The following is a 13,140-nucleotide window of genomic DNA, read 5'->3' as shown; positions in this document are numbered from 1 at the left end:
CCAACCTTAGATATCTTTAAACGTTCCCTCAAAACTCACTTTTTCCGACACACATACACTTTACCTTAGGCCATTCCCCCTTTGACCTAATGCCAAATTGCATTCCTTACTAGATAACCTAAAAACACACTGCTTCTAGGTATGAATATTGTACAATACCCCACCTCTTCTCTCCCCCCCCCCCCCCCCCCCAATTTCCTTAAGACTGTAAGCTCACAAGGGCAGGGCTCTCTCCCCCTTTTGGAATTCATTATACATTTTATATTCATCATGTTACTTTTGTCACTGTAATCACCAATTCCGTATCTTGTATTCTGTATTTTGTACCAATTATGTATCTTGTATATTGGTGTACGTCATTGTCTGTATTATTACGTACCCCATGTTCGTTTCTTACTTTGTACAGCACCACAGATTATTTTGGCGCTTTATAAATCAGTAATAATAACAATAGGTCCTGGGGTATACAGCCTCAACCTGTTTATCCTCAGACCACAGCAACCCAATGTAGATCCAGCTGTGGTGATTCCATAGAGTAACACTCGGTGGCGGATCAGTGAATAATGGCGCACAGCGCCTATGCATAAAAATGGCGCAGCATTAAAAAGATACGCTTATCGCTATTTATCGTTAGTACTGCATAATAATGGCGCACAGGGAAAAAAGCAGAAAAACGGCACACACTAACGTTATTTATCAATAGTGGCACACACTAACGTTATTTATCATTAGCCCCCTACATAAGCCAAACTGCAGACGTTATTTAACTGCAAAATGGTGAATGGATTTCATGTAACCACTGGGGGGGGGGGTCTTAGGGTTAAGCACCATCAGGGGGGTGGTTAGGGTTAGGCACCATCAGGGGGGTGGTTAGGGTTAGACACCACCAGGGGGGGTCTTAGGGTTAGGCACCACCAGGGGGGGTCTTAGGGTTAGGCACCACCAGGGGGGGTCTTAGGGTTAGGCACCACCAGGGGGGTCTTAGGGTTAGGCACCACCAGGGGGGGGGGTCTTAGGGTTAGGCACCACCAGGGGGGGGGGTCTTAGGGTTAGGGATAGGTAAAGGGAGGGTTCTGTGTGAGAGTAGGGTTAGGTATAGTTACAGTACAGTATACACCACCAGGGGGGTGGTTAGGGTTAGGCACCACCAGGGGGGTGGTTAGGGTTAGGCACCACCAGGGGGGTGGTTAGGGTTAGGCACCACCAGGGGAGTGGTTAGGGTTAGGCACCACCAGGGGGGTGGTTAGGGTTAGGCACCACCAGGGGGGGGGGGGGGGGGGGTTAGGGTTAGTCACCACCAGGGGGGGGGTGGTTAGGGTTATACACCACCAGGGGGGGGGTTATGGGTTAGGGATAGGTACAGAGAGGGTTCTGTGTGTTAACGCTAAATAACAATAAGGCTTTAACGTTAAATAGCGATAAGCGGCAAACGGATTAGCGGCAACACCGTACGCCATTATTCACAGGCGCCATTTTCAGATGTAAGCCTCGGTGGAGCTTACATGCTGCCTGTTGTTAGTAAATGGAAACCAGAGCTACCGGAAGTAGACAGTGTGTGTCAGAGCAGTCATAGCTCTGAACATCGCCATGTGCTTGGCAAGCACAGGAGGCCACAAATCCCACCATTTATGGAAATTGGTGGCAGGTAGTGATTAGTATTACGTGCTTATGCTGAACCATTTTCCAAGACCTGCTTCCTTTTTTTGTATTTGGGTTTGGCAGGGTTTAAAAGTCAGGCTCCAGGTTTTTATAAGAAACCCACTTCACTCCCAACTCCTCTACCCACTCATCCCTAAGGAGGATGTGATCTCCACGCACCGTGCCATGGTACTGGAATCTGTGCTGCCCAGGCTTGTATTGTAGAGGTGAATAGAGAAATGCATCACCAGCATGTCACATAGCACCTCTCCTATGGGAATAAAGTACACCTGCGTGGTTTGAAAAAACCTTGCATAGTGGCACGAACCTGCTCAGGCTTCAGTGGAAAAATATTGAGCCTTCAAGTGATTTTACTTTAGGAGTCTAGAATGGTAGGTTTGGTTTTGTGGATTACCGGCAACACAACCAACAAATTGGCTTGGAGGTGCCACTTGAAGGCCAGTGGCGTAACTACAATTCATGGGGATCTGCAGTGAAACTTTGATAGCCCCCCCCCGCCATGTTCATACCCCTACCCTTGCCTCCCGTTGGTGTCCTTAATATCCTTAGGGCCCTTTCACACTGGCGCGGTGCGTCGCGGCAATGAAAGTGTAAGGGTGCTTTCATATTACTTGCGGTATGCCGGAAGTGTTCAATCTGAGGCGCATCCAAAATGGCATTACCTTCCGTATCTTAATTCATGGGGATCTGCAGTGAAACTTTGATAGCCCCCCCCGCCATGTTCATACCCCTACCCTTGCCTCCCGTTGGTGTCCTTAATATCCTTAGGGCCCTTTCACACTGGCGCGGTGCGTCGCGGCAATGAAAGTGTAAGGGTGCTTTCATATTACTTGCGGTATGCCGGAAGTGTTCAATCTGAGGCGCATCCAAAATGGCATTACCTTCCGTATCTGCGTTGACGTGTGGCGGTGGTGACACAAGGATTTAAAAAATGTTGATGGCGACGATGTTGCAATGCGCCCACGCTTCTGTGCACGTCCGTATACCCGAAGTTGCCTCACAGGAGCTGCTCCCATCTAGTTATGCCCCTGTTGAAAGCTTCAGATAACAAGATGGTCTTCAGGGTACTCCATAAAGGTCTACAGATCTCCTTCTCATTGTGCCTCTATGGTGGTCTTTTGATGGAAAATTTTGATCCTTCACTGAAATTAATTTTGCAAAAAATCGCTGTATTTAAAAAAAAATAAAATAAAAATTTGCGTTTGTGGACATTAGTACGCAGCACTAGTTATATTCCATGTTATTAAACATTGTCCAGGGCTTAAAGGATACCCGAAGTGACATGTGACATGATGAGATAGACATGTGTATGTACAGTGCCTAGCACACAAATAACTATGCTGCGTTCCTTTTTTTCTTTCTCTGCCTGAAAGAGTTAAATATCTGGTATGTGAGTGGCTGACTCAGTCCTGACTCAGACAGGAAGTGACTACAATGTGACCCTCACTGATTAGAAATTACCCTTTTTTTACCTCTTTCTTGCTCTCAGAAGCCATTTTCTGCCAGGAAAGTGTTTTATAGTTGGAATTTCTTATCTGTGAGGGTCACACTGTAGTCACTTCCTGTCTGAGTCAGGACTGAGTCAGCCACTTACATACCTGATATTTTACTCTTTTAGGCAGAGAAAGAAAAAAAGGAACACAGCATAGTTATTTCTGTGCTAGGCACTGTACATACCCATGTCTATCTCATCATGTCACATGTCACCTCGAGTATCCTTTAAACAGGACTACTAGATGCTGCAGCATGATAATGTTCATTCTTTGTTGGTGTCCTGTAGCTTTTTAGCTGAACCTCTGTATCATGTCTTATGCCTATTTTTATGATTACAGAAAACCAGCAGATCTCCACAACCTAGCACCGGGCACACATCCTCCATTCCTCACCTTTAATGGAGAGGTGAAGACAGATGTGAACAAGATAGAAGAGTTCCTTGAGGAGATATTGGCACCTCCTAGGTACAGCGATTACCCCATATATCTGTATTCCTATAAACTGCTCTGTTAAAGTCATTCTCACATTCTGACCGTTCCATAGTTAAAGTAATCTGAAGTGTATTGCTGAGGAGGTGGTAGTCATAGTCTACAGTGAGTGATGCAGATTTCCTGAGCCCTGGAAGGTCCTCAAGTTGTTTCAACCTTCTGGTCTCCAATCACACCTTCTCCTGTCCCTCAGCCATGTAATCGGCCAGCCTCTGCAAAAATGTAGCGATCCACCTGCATACATGTGAGGACTCAGGAGAAGGGAGGACTTCTGTTGAACCATCTCACCTTCCAGCAAGCTCTTGTTGAGTTTCTTTGGGTGGTCCACCTTTTGCCAATGGTGCTCAGTAAGCTAGAACTGCTCATGTAGCGTCTTACTACCGCTCATGCATGAGCGGTTCTAGCTTACTGAGCAAGTGTGGCTGTGCTCGCGCAGGCACAGTTTGGACGCACTTGAACGAGAGCGTGGTCGCAAGTATGAAATTCAGCAAGTTCTTGTGTGTGGCTGGATAGTGTAATGGTTAAGGGCTCTGCCTCTGACACAGGAGACCTGGGTTTAAATCTTGGCTCTGCCTGTTCTGTAAGCCAGCACCTCGGGCAAGTCTCCCTAACACTGCTACTGCCTATAGAGCGCGTCCTAGTGGCTGCAGCTCTGGCGCTTTGAGTCCGCCAGGAGAAAAGCGCGATATAAATGTTCTGTGTTTGTTTGTTGTTGAATTCCTTTGGGGGGTCCACACTCCGAAATGGTGGACTGGAAGACAGCATAGTAAGCCTCTAGAAGATTCAGAGGCATCCCATTTCTGAAGTTAGTATTTGACTTTTAACACGAGGTTCGCCTCGGGTACATGTGTAGGACCTCAGAGGAACTCTGAGATGTACCTTGCGTGGGACCCATAAAACATTTGTGGATTCTGATGGGTCAGTTGATGTGTATGAATGAGCTCTTAAGCAGAATGCAGCCCTCAACTAGGTACATTTTCATACCTCCCAACTTTTTGAGATGAAAAAGAGGGACACTTAAGCCACGCCCCTGCCACACCCCTGACCACACCCACAGCACAACCCCCCAAGTCATGCATACCATAAAGATTTCATAAGAAAAATATGTTGTTTTATAATTCAAACCATACTGGTCCTTTCTATCCAGGTTCATTTTTCTTAATATTAAAATTTTAAAACTATTAATATATCAATTTAAAGGATGGGAATAAAGTTTAGAGTCAAACACTTTTTTAGTAGAGAACTCTATATATTTACATAGAAAGAGGGACAAAGTCCTGAAAGAGGGACAAATGAGGAGGAAAGAGGAACAGGGCTCCCATAGAGGGACTGTCCCTCCGAAAGAGGGACAGTTGGGAGCTATGCCTCTCTCTGTCTACAGTCTATGGGAACTCTGGAGCAGCTGTAAATAGTACATTCTCTATCCACACCTCTAAATATGAGTTGTGAATGGAGTCTAAAGGGGGTGGAGCCAGTTGGAGAGGAAGCCTCATACTTGGTGTATCCGGGGAGATACAAAAGCTGACACACAAATGCACAGCACATCTCTACCTCTCTGTGGCGCTTTGTTTGCTCCTGTCTGCTGTGTCACTGACGCGTGACAATGGCTGCTTCACCCTCTCATGAGAAATTGTCACTTTTTTTGTTTGTTGTATCTCTTCTTCCTGCAGGCCTTTCATGTCTGGCGGTGGTGTGTACAGCGCTTTGTAGTCACACCTGCAGCCATGTGCAGCTCCAGACATTATCTGTTATCACCTGTCCCCGGCTGCAGCTCATTTACTTCTGTATGCCAGAACTCTGAAGAGAGACAATGGTTATTACAAAGAGGACCTGTCACAGATATCACACTTCACATGAAGCAATAAGGGACTTATTACTTAGCATGCTTATATAGGCACAATTACTATCACCCTTAACAATCGTGTATTGAACATTAGTTTGGATACATTTAAAAATCGGGCCGCAAAAAACAGTGCAGGGTGATGCTGGTAATGACATCTAGTTACTAACATTGTTTAACGGTTTAGAACATTTCTAAAGGCATTAAATCACGTTGGTAACAAAATCATAACCGGCGTCATTACTATACATTACATGGTCCTGGCATCTCCTCCACTTCCTGGTTAGTTTGCAGGAGTTGTGCAGCCAGCCAATAGCCATGCGGAGACTAAGGCTGCATAGTGACTGGCTGGCTTAAGGATAGCTGCAAACTAACTAGGAAGTGCAGGAGAGGCGATCACCCGGAACCCTTGCCTACTCTCTGAACCCTCCTTCTACTTATGCCTAATCCTAAGGACCCCCCCCCCCCCCCGCCCTGGTGCCTAACCCTAACTACTCCACCTCTGCTGCCTAACCCTAACTACTCCACCCCCGTTGCCTAACCCTAACCACTCCACCTCTGCTGCCTAACCCTAACTACTCCACCCCCGTTGCCTAACCTTAACCACTCCACCTCTGCTGCCTAACCCTAACTACTCCACCCCCGTTGCCTAACCCTAACCACTCCACCTCTGCTGCCTAACCCTAACTACTCCACCCCCGTTGCCTAACCCTAACCACTCCACCTCTGCTGCCTAACCCTAACTACTCCACCCCCGTTGCCTAACCCTAACCACTCCACTTCTGCTGCTAAACTTAACCACTTTAACCCCACTGTCTAGCCATAACTACTTCACCCTAACCCTAACCACTCCTAAATCCTAACCACTCCAGATGCAGTACAGGCTTCCCCTTGGGCTCTGGTGGAAATAGTCAAGTCCGATCGCGTTTGCTCTACTGAGCAGGCGTGAGTTGCCTGCACAGTACAACAGTGCCCCAGGGGAAGCCTGTACTGCGCCTGAGGTAAATATTGCCATGCGCAATTCAAGTAACAATTGGGCCCTAGGGCAAGATTAGCCTGGGGGCCCCCCAACAGACATCCTCCGACCAAAAAGCGTCATTAGAGGCCCTTTGTTGCAGTCAAGTCTCCCTCCTGGGCCCCTGAGCTGGATGCTGACCCTCCCCCAATCACCTCCCAACTTAACAGACTCTGCAGAGTCCCTCGGGAGCAACAGTTAAGATGGGGGAGGGATACCTTGGGGGCCCCTACAGGCCCTGGGGCAATTGACCATTTTTTCCTATGGTAGCTCCGGCCCTGAGTCCATACTCCACAAAGCAAGTACAGATTGCAGGCTGGAAAATAATGTTTAATGCAGCTTCAGAATGTTTTTGAAAGAGTTATCTGGCTGCAAACATAATTTGAAAAAAACACCAACATTTTAATAATAGTAAAGTACAAAAAAGTTTTGTGGAATTATAATTTTCAAAAAAGGTGAACAATTCAATTGAAAGGCTTAGAAACACTGCCCATAGAGACTGAGCCTGAACCTTGGACGTGCCATTTCTTGGTATCCTCTGCCCTCCTGTGGTTGCAAGTAGTACTGCACTGTATTAGGTACATATGATGCAAGTTCTCATCAGATCAACGAGTCCAAATAATTTCCAACATGTCCGATCTACTCACCTTCAATAATGAGATCGATTTTGTGTAGTAGTGATTGTGCAGTAGCATTTGCAACGCCAATTGCAGTATCATCATTTGTCCCACAGCCTGGGGTGTTAATAGGAGGCAATAAAGCTTGAAGCTCCCAGACATGGCTTCATAAGAGAGCTGCGTTTAACCACTAGACCACCGCAGGTTGGGACCCCCATATGGACCAGATCAATTTTCACATTTCAGTGCTCCTCCTATTCATTCGCCAATAACTTTATCAGCACTATTTATTTTTTTATGCAGTTTAAGAGAAAAAATAAGGGAAAAAAATGAAAAAACATACACTATTTCTCCATTTTCAACCCCCCTAGTTTTAAAATAAACAATGCTACTGTTGATAAAACCCATACATTTATTTGTCCTTGTTATCACAAAATTGAAACTATGTTCCTAGTACAATGTATGACAATATTGTAAGCTTAAATGGTGACAATATTTTATTTGGAAATAAAGTTGTGTTTTTGGTTTTCTCATTGTACTGAATAAATAATTACAAGCCCTAATTTGCAAAAATAACAACAATATACCATACACTAATAGCATACATATACAAACAGCTAACATAACTTAAGATAGCAAGTAACAATTTATGTATTCTCTTTTAATGTATGTATTCTCTTTATTTCCATGTATTTTTTATTTTGATAACTATTGGGGTGGGGAGGGGACAGAAAAGGTTAATGGGCTTTTTATTTATTTATTTTTTGTGCTGTACTATTAAATTTGTCCACTAGCTGAAGCATTGTAAGGCAAAAGGAAAGTGAAAGGTTTTTTTTTTACAGTCTTTAATTGAATGATCAGTCCTGTTGGTTACAGCACTGATCATTCATGAATCAGGGAACACATGTTCCCATTCACCAATCTGAGCTGTAACGGGTGGCTTCAGGGGCATGCGTGTGGGACGCATGGTAAGCAGAAGATGACTATCTACACCCCTGGGACTTTTGATGATGTCCTGCAGGGCATAGAGAGATATACTGCTGCACAGTCATTAAGTGTTTAACCCTTTCCAATTTATGAGGTTGCTTTAGGGTGATTATGCACCCCTGCACAAATAACCATGTAACAGGCCTTGGGGCACACAAAACACACTGCAAGCTGCGTAATTGTAAATTAACATAAAATTTGCATTAGCTAAAAATTAATAACATCTTATTGACCATCTCCACCCTGAAATGGACACCATCTGTTCTGAAGGAAAACGAAATAAAAAGGCAAAGAAAGCCACCACGCAACCAATCAGATTCTTTTTTAAAGGTTTTCTGAATTGAGTTAAAAATATATACTGCAGCAGTGGGAAGCCTCTTGATTGTCCTGAGATCCTTGTAGAGCCCATTGTTGCTTTGGATAGTCTTGAAAAACTTGTAGAGCCCATCGTTCCTCTGGATAGTCCTGAAATCCTTGTAGAGCCCATCGTTCCTCTAGCGAGTCCTGAAATCCTTGTAGAGCCCATCGTTCCTCTAGAGAGTCCTGAGATCATTGTAGAGCCCATTGTTCCTCTGGATAGTCCTGAGATCCTTGTAGAGCCCAGTATTCCTGTGGATAGTCCTGAGATCCTTGTAAAGCCCATCATTCCTCTGGATAGTCCTGAGACCCTTGTAGAGCCCATCGTTCCTCTGGATGGTCCTGAGATCCTTGTAGAGCCCATCATTCCTCTGGATAGTCCTGAGATCCTTGTAGAGACCATCGTTCCTCTGGATAGTCCTGAGATCCTTGTAGAGCCGATCGTTCCTCTGGATAGTCCCGAGAACCTTGTAGAGCCCAACGTTCCTCTGGATAGTCCTGAGATCCTTGTAGAGCCCATCATTCCTCTGGATAGTCCTGAGACCTTTGTAGAGCCCATCATTCCTCTGGATAGTCCTGAGATTCTTGTAGAGCCCATCATTCCTCTGGATAGTCCTGAGACCCTTGTAGAGCCCATCGTTCCAGGGTCTCTCTATACCTATGCGACATGTGCCAAAGGAATAGGTTTCTTTTGGCACAAGACATGGCTGTGGATGAGCACATCCTGGTTGGGAGTTAGAACCACGCTTGCTAAGTATAATGAAGCTCAGAGGTAAAAAAGCCCTGCATATGCAACTTCACACTGCTGGACACGCATTAACCTTGTTCTGACATCCCCAGTCTGGATGCGCTCGTCCACATTCAGGAGTACGGCTGAAAGATAAAGAGGGATCCTGTGCTGGAACATTGGGGGTGAGGGGGATCTGGGAAGCCTCTGGAATATCCTGAGGCTACCAACTACTGAGGTAAGTATCTAACTTTTTAAAATTTCAATTCAGGTATGCTTTATTAGACACCTGAAGTGAGATATGGAGGCTGCCATATTTATCTCCTGTTAAACAATACCAGTTGCCTGGCAGTCCTGCCAATCTTTCATGCATCAGCAGTGCCTGACTAACACACCTGAAACAAGCACGCGGAAAATCCAGTCAGACTTCAGTCAGAAACTTCTGTCTGCATGCTTGTTCAGGGTTTATGGCTAAAATTATTAGAGGCAGAGGATCAGCAGAAAAGCCAGGCAATTTGCATTATTTAAAAGGAAATAAATATGGCAGCCTCCATATACATCTCACTTCAAGTGTCCCTTTAAGCAGAACCACAGAACTGACATCCAGAAGGAGATTGGCTCCTATGGAGAACACAATCCTCTAGAACAGTTTGTATATGAAGATGTGGATAGTTTAGGTCTGTTGCGTTTGATTGAATCTCACCAGTTGAATAAAGTCTTGTATACCGATATCATCTCCTTTATTTGTTTTGTACATGGTGTACTTATTATGTACTTTTTACCTCTATCAGATACCCCAAGCTTGCGGCAAAGCATCGCGAGTCCAACACAGCCGGAATTGACATTTTTGCGAAATTCTCAGCCTACATCAAAAACACCAAACAGCAAGATAACGCAGGTAGGTCAATTAAAAGTGCATTAGGGCCGTTCACACCAAACATGGTGCAGAAAAGTGCTGACTGTTCTGCACGCGCACGTTAAAAAGGGGCGCTGGGAAAAAAGGGCGCGGGGTTTTAAACGATAAGCATGGATAACGTGTAAAAATATAATGTACTATATTTCGTTTATAAATAATGTTTTATAAAGTTATAAATCATTAAATAATGTGCATGAAATCGGCAATTGTGAAAACGTTAATCTTCCGTTTAAAAACTGAAATGCATAATAACGTTTAAAAAAAAATTAGTAAGTAACCCTCCCTGTACCTACCCCTAACCCCTAGACCCCCCGTATTGGTGCCAAAACCTAAGACCCCCCTGGTGGTGCCTAAACCTAAGACCCCCCTGGTGGTGCCTAAACCTAAGACTCCCCTGATGGTGCCTAAACCTAAGACCCCCCTGGTGGTGCCTAAACCTAAGACCTCACTGGTGGTGCCTAAACCTAAGACCCCCCTGGTGGTGCCTAAACCTAAGACCCTCCTTAGTGATCACTGTATTGTGTGTAGAATAATGTTTTAGAAACAGTAAGGGATAAAATATATTACAATTTACGTTACGTACTGATCGCTTTATTTTGTGAATAATAATGTTTTACAAACAGTAAGGGATAACATTTAAAATAATGTTTTATTGAAATAGGAAACGTAAATCATCACAAGCAGTTATAAAACATTACAAATCTTCGGGCGCCGTTGAAAAACGTTATTATTCTCGGGTGCCCTTTTTTCCTGTTTGGCGCCCAGTAAACGATATTTATTATGGGAGTGAATGGCGGCGCCCGATTTGTCCACCTGCCACCTGCGCCCTTTTTTTACTGTTTCCGTTCTGCACTGCCCAGACTCCCCATTCGCTGCAGCACCCAATTCACATCACCTGCAGTGTGACTATGCAGAATGCATTCGTTTTTAAAAGCAAACCTGAGCTGAAAATAATCTGATAAGACTACCAATTGCATCTATCCTCCTAATCTTGAAATTTTTTTTTTAGTATCTGTTAGCTCGATTTCATCGGAGGCAGCTACAAGATGACTTAGCAGAATAATCTGCAACCCAGGTTAAAGTTCTCCCCCAATCCAAGTGAATACCCTCTCCTCCAGCTGGGAGATACAGAACCACAAACACTTAAATTGGTGGAACAGCATCTGAAATCTTTATTTACAGGTCAATCTTATATACACCCTGATGTTAGGGAAAAACCAGATTAGACCGGAGTGCACATAGAAAATATTTGAAACAATAGCATAGACATGGTACAGACAGCAGAGACAATAGGATTTGTTATTCTGTAAACAACTGGCAGAGGTAGACTTTGTTACATGTGTTAATTTCTCAATAGACCAGGTTTTTTAACAACAATGCATGAATAGGTCTGAGTCTTCAGATCTCTGTCACAGTGGCTTGTATGGTAATATACCAACTGGGTATTGAAATACAGGTTTTGTATTCAGGTGCCTGGAACTTCTAGAGTGTTAATTATTAATGTATCTGTAAAGCACTGTCTGGAGGAATGTGCTGCTGACTAGTTGAAGCAATGATGTCATTTTTAAGAAATTGTGATGTGCTGTATATATTTTAATATCGGGGTGATTTAAGCAGCACATTATTACAACCTTTCAACCCAACCTTTGATCCCAACCTTTTCTAAAGGAAAGGGCGGGATCACTTAGATACTATGCACAGCTCTATGTATGTTAGAGATCAATGAGTTAGTGTTGTCATTGGTACACAAATACAATATACAGTTTAAAGGGTTACACAACTACAAGATGAATTAACAGTAGTTAGCTTTGCTAGTATATCATCCTAATCTAGCCCTGCATAACTTAATGGAAAACTGAATGTGGTAAACTGTAACAGGTTGCCTAAAGCCACACCTCACCCATAAGGTTAGAACTCCTTAATGCATTTTGGAAAAAAAAATGATCCTCGAGTGGGTCCAGGAAATGTCAGTTCATTATTGCAGAGTAGAATATTGTTCATTTGAAGGGTGAAGGAGGATGGTGAATTCATCACCACAAGCCCTCATGATGAATGCAGATGTTTTTCTGCCAAGCTCTCACTGTCTCGGGGCAAACAGACAGTGGCGGTTGAGAGCTGGCCGTGTAATCACCGTGGATACACCCAGTGCCTTTTTGTTAGCAGTTTCATTGTATGGCATTGGGCACCCACAAAAGAAATGGAAACAGATTTATAACAAGGATGTAGCAATTGCAGCCAGGTTGTAGAAGGCAGGGAAGGGCAGACTCAACTTCTCATCCCAGTTGAGAAACCTCACAGTTGCAACAGCAGAGGCGGAGTTCTTCCCAAAGGATGACACAAAAGAAAGGCTTGAAGCAGCCATCACCAACACAGGAGGAGGGCAGGTGCAGGAAGGGCTCATCCTTACAGCAGAGGGTCATCCTTCTAGGGCTGCATCAGTGCAGGAGAATCAGATCAGATGATCTCCAAAGTATTCCATAATCAGGTGATATCACAGGTAGGTCTCCAAGCGAACAGGTAATAAAGAACACTTGTGCAAGCAAAGTAGTAAAGATGAGTCAGACAAGAGTTCAAGGTTTGTCAAACTGCATGAGCCAAGTAAATGATAGCTCAGTCTCGATCAAAGCAGTTATGTAGAGGTCCTCAATGGTAATAAGAAGTTAAACAGCTTAGTGGGTGTGTGCAACCTATTTACCACATGCGTAGCTATGTAACAATATTTTGGACAAAGGTTACTCTCTCTATTCTCGTCTCTATTCAAATTTCTTTTACTAACATCATACTTTCTGTAAATCCTAGTAATATAGAGTTCTGACACTTAAACACATTTCTCTGACCTTGCTTTATACAGCACAGTGTCAATACAAACAGACATATGGAGACAATTACAATCAAATCAACCAATAAGTATTTTGCATGACATATGTGTCTCCACCCTCTCCAGGCATGTTAGAACACTGATGTGGGCCGGGTTATGAGGCTGTGTGATTCAGCCACTTGCAGGTTTAGTTGGCCCCCCATCTCACCCTGTGCACAGTGG

At 44.2% G+C, this 13,140-nt stretch overlaps 1 protein-coding gene across 5 annotated transcripts in view; it reads left to right on the top strand.

Annotated features, from left to right (window-relative positions):
- CLIC5 (chloride intracellular channel 5) overlaps positions 1-13,140 on the top strand; it is a 374,361-nt gene that overhangs the window by 144,471 nt on the left and 216,750 nt on the right. For all 5 annotated transcript variants that reach the window (XM_068280168.1, XM_068280167.1, XM_068280169.1 and 2 more), the window contains exons 3-4: positions 3,492-3,617; positions 9,976-10,082. In XM_068280168.1, the coding sequence (XP_068136269.1) occupies positions 3,492-3,617; positions 9,976-10,082 (233 nt within the window). The remainder of the gene's footprint in view (positions 1-3,491; positions 3,618-9,975; positions 10,083-13,140) is intronic.

The sequence above is a fragment of the Hyperolius riggenbachi genome, chromosome 4 (assembly GCF_040937935.1).
Source record: "Hyperolius riggenbachi isolate aHypRig1 chromosome 4, aHypRig1.pri, whole genome shotgun sequence".
Lineage (NCBI taxonomy): Eukaryota > Metazoa > Chordata > Amphibia > Anura > Hyperoliidae > Hyperolius > Hyperolius riggenbachi.
The sequence above is the reverse complement of the archived record's forward strand: the minus strand, read 5'-3'. Positions and strand labels throughout refer to the sequence as shown.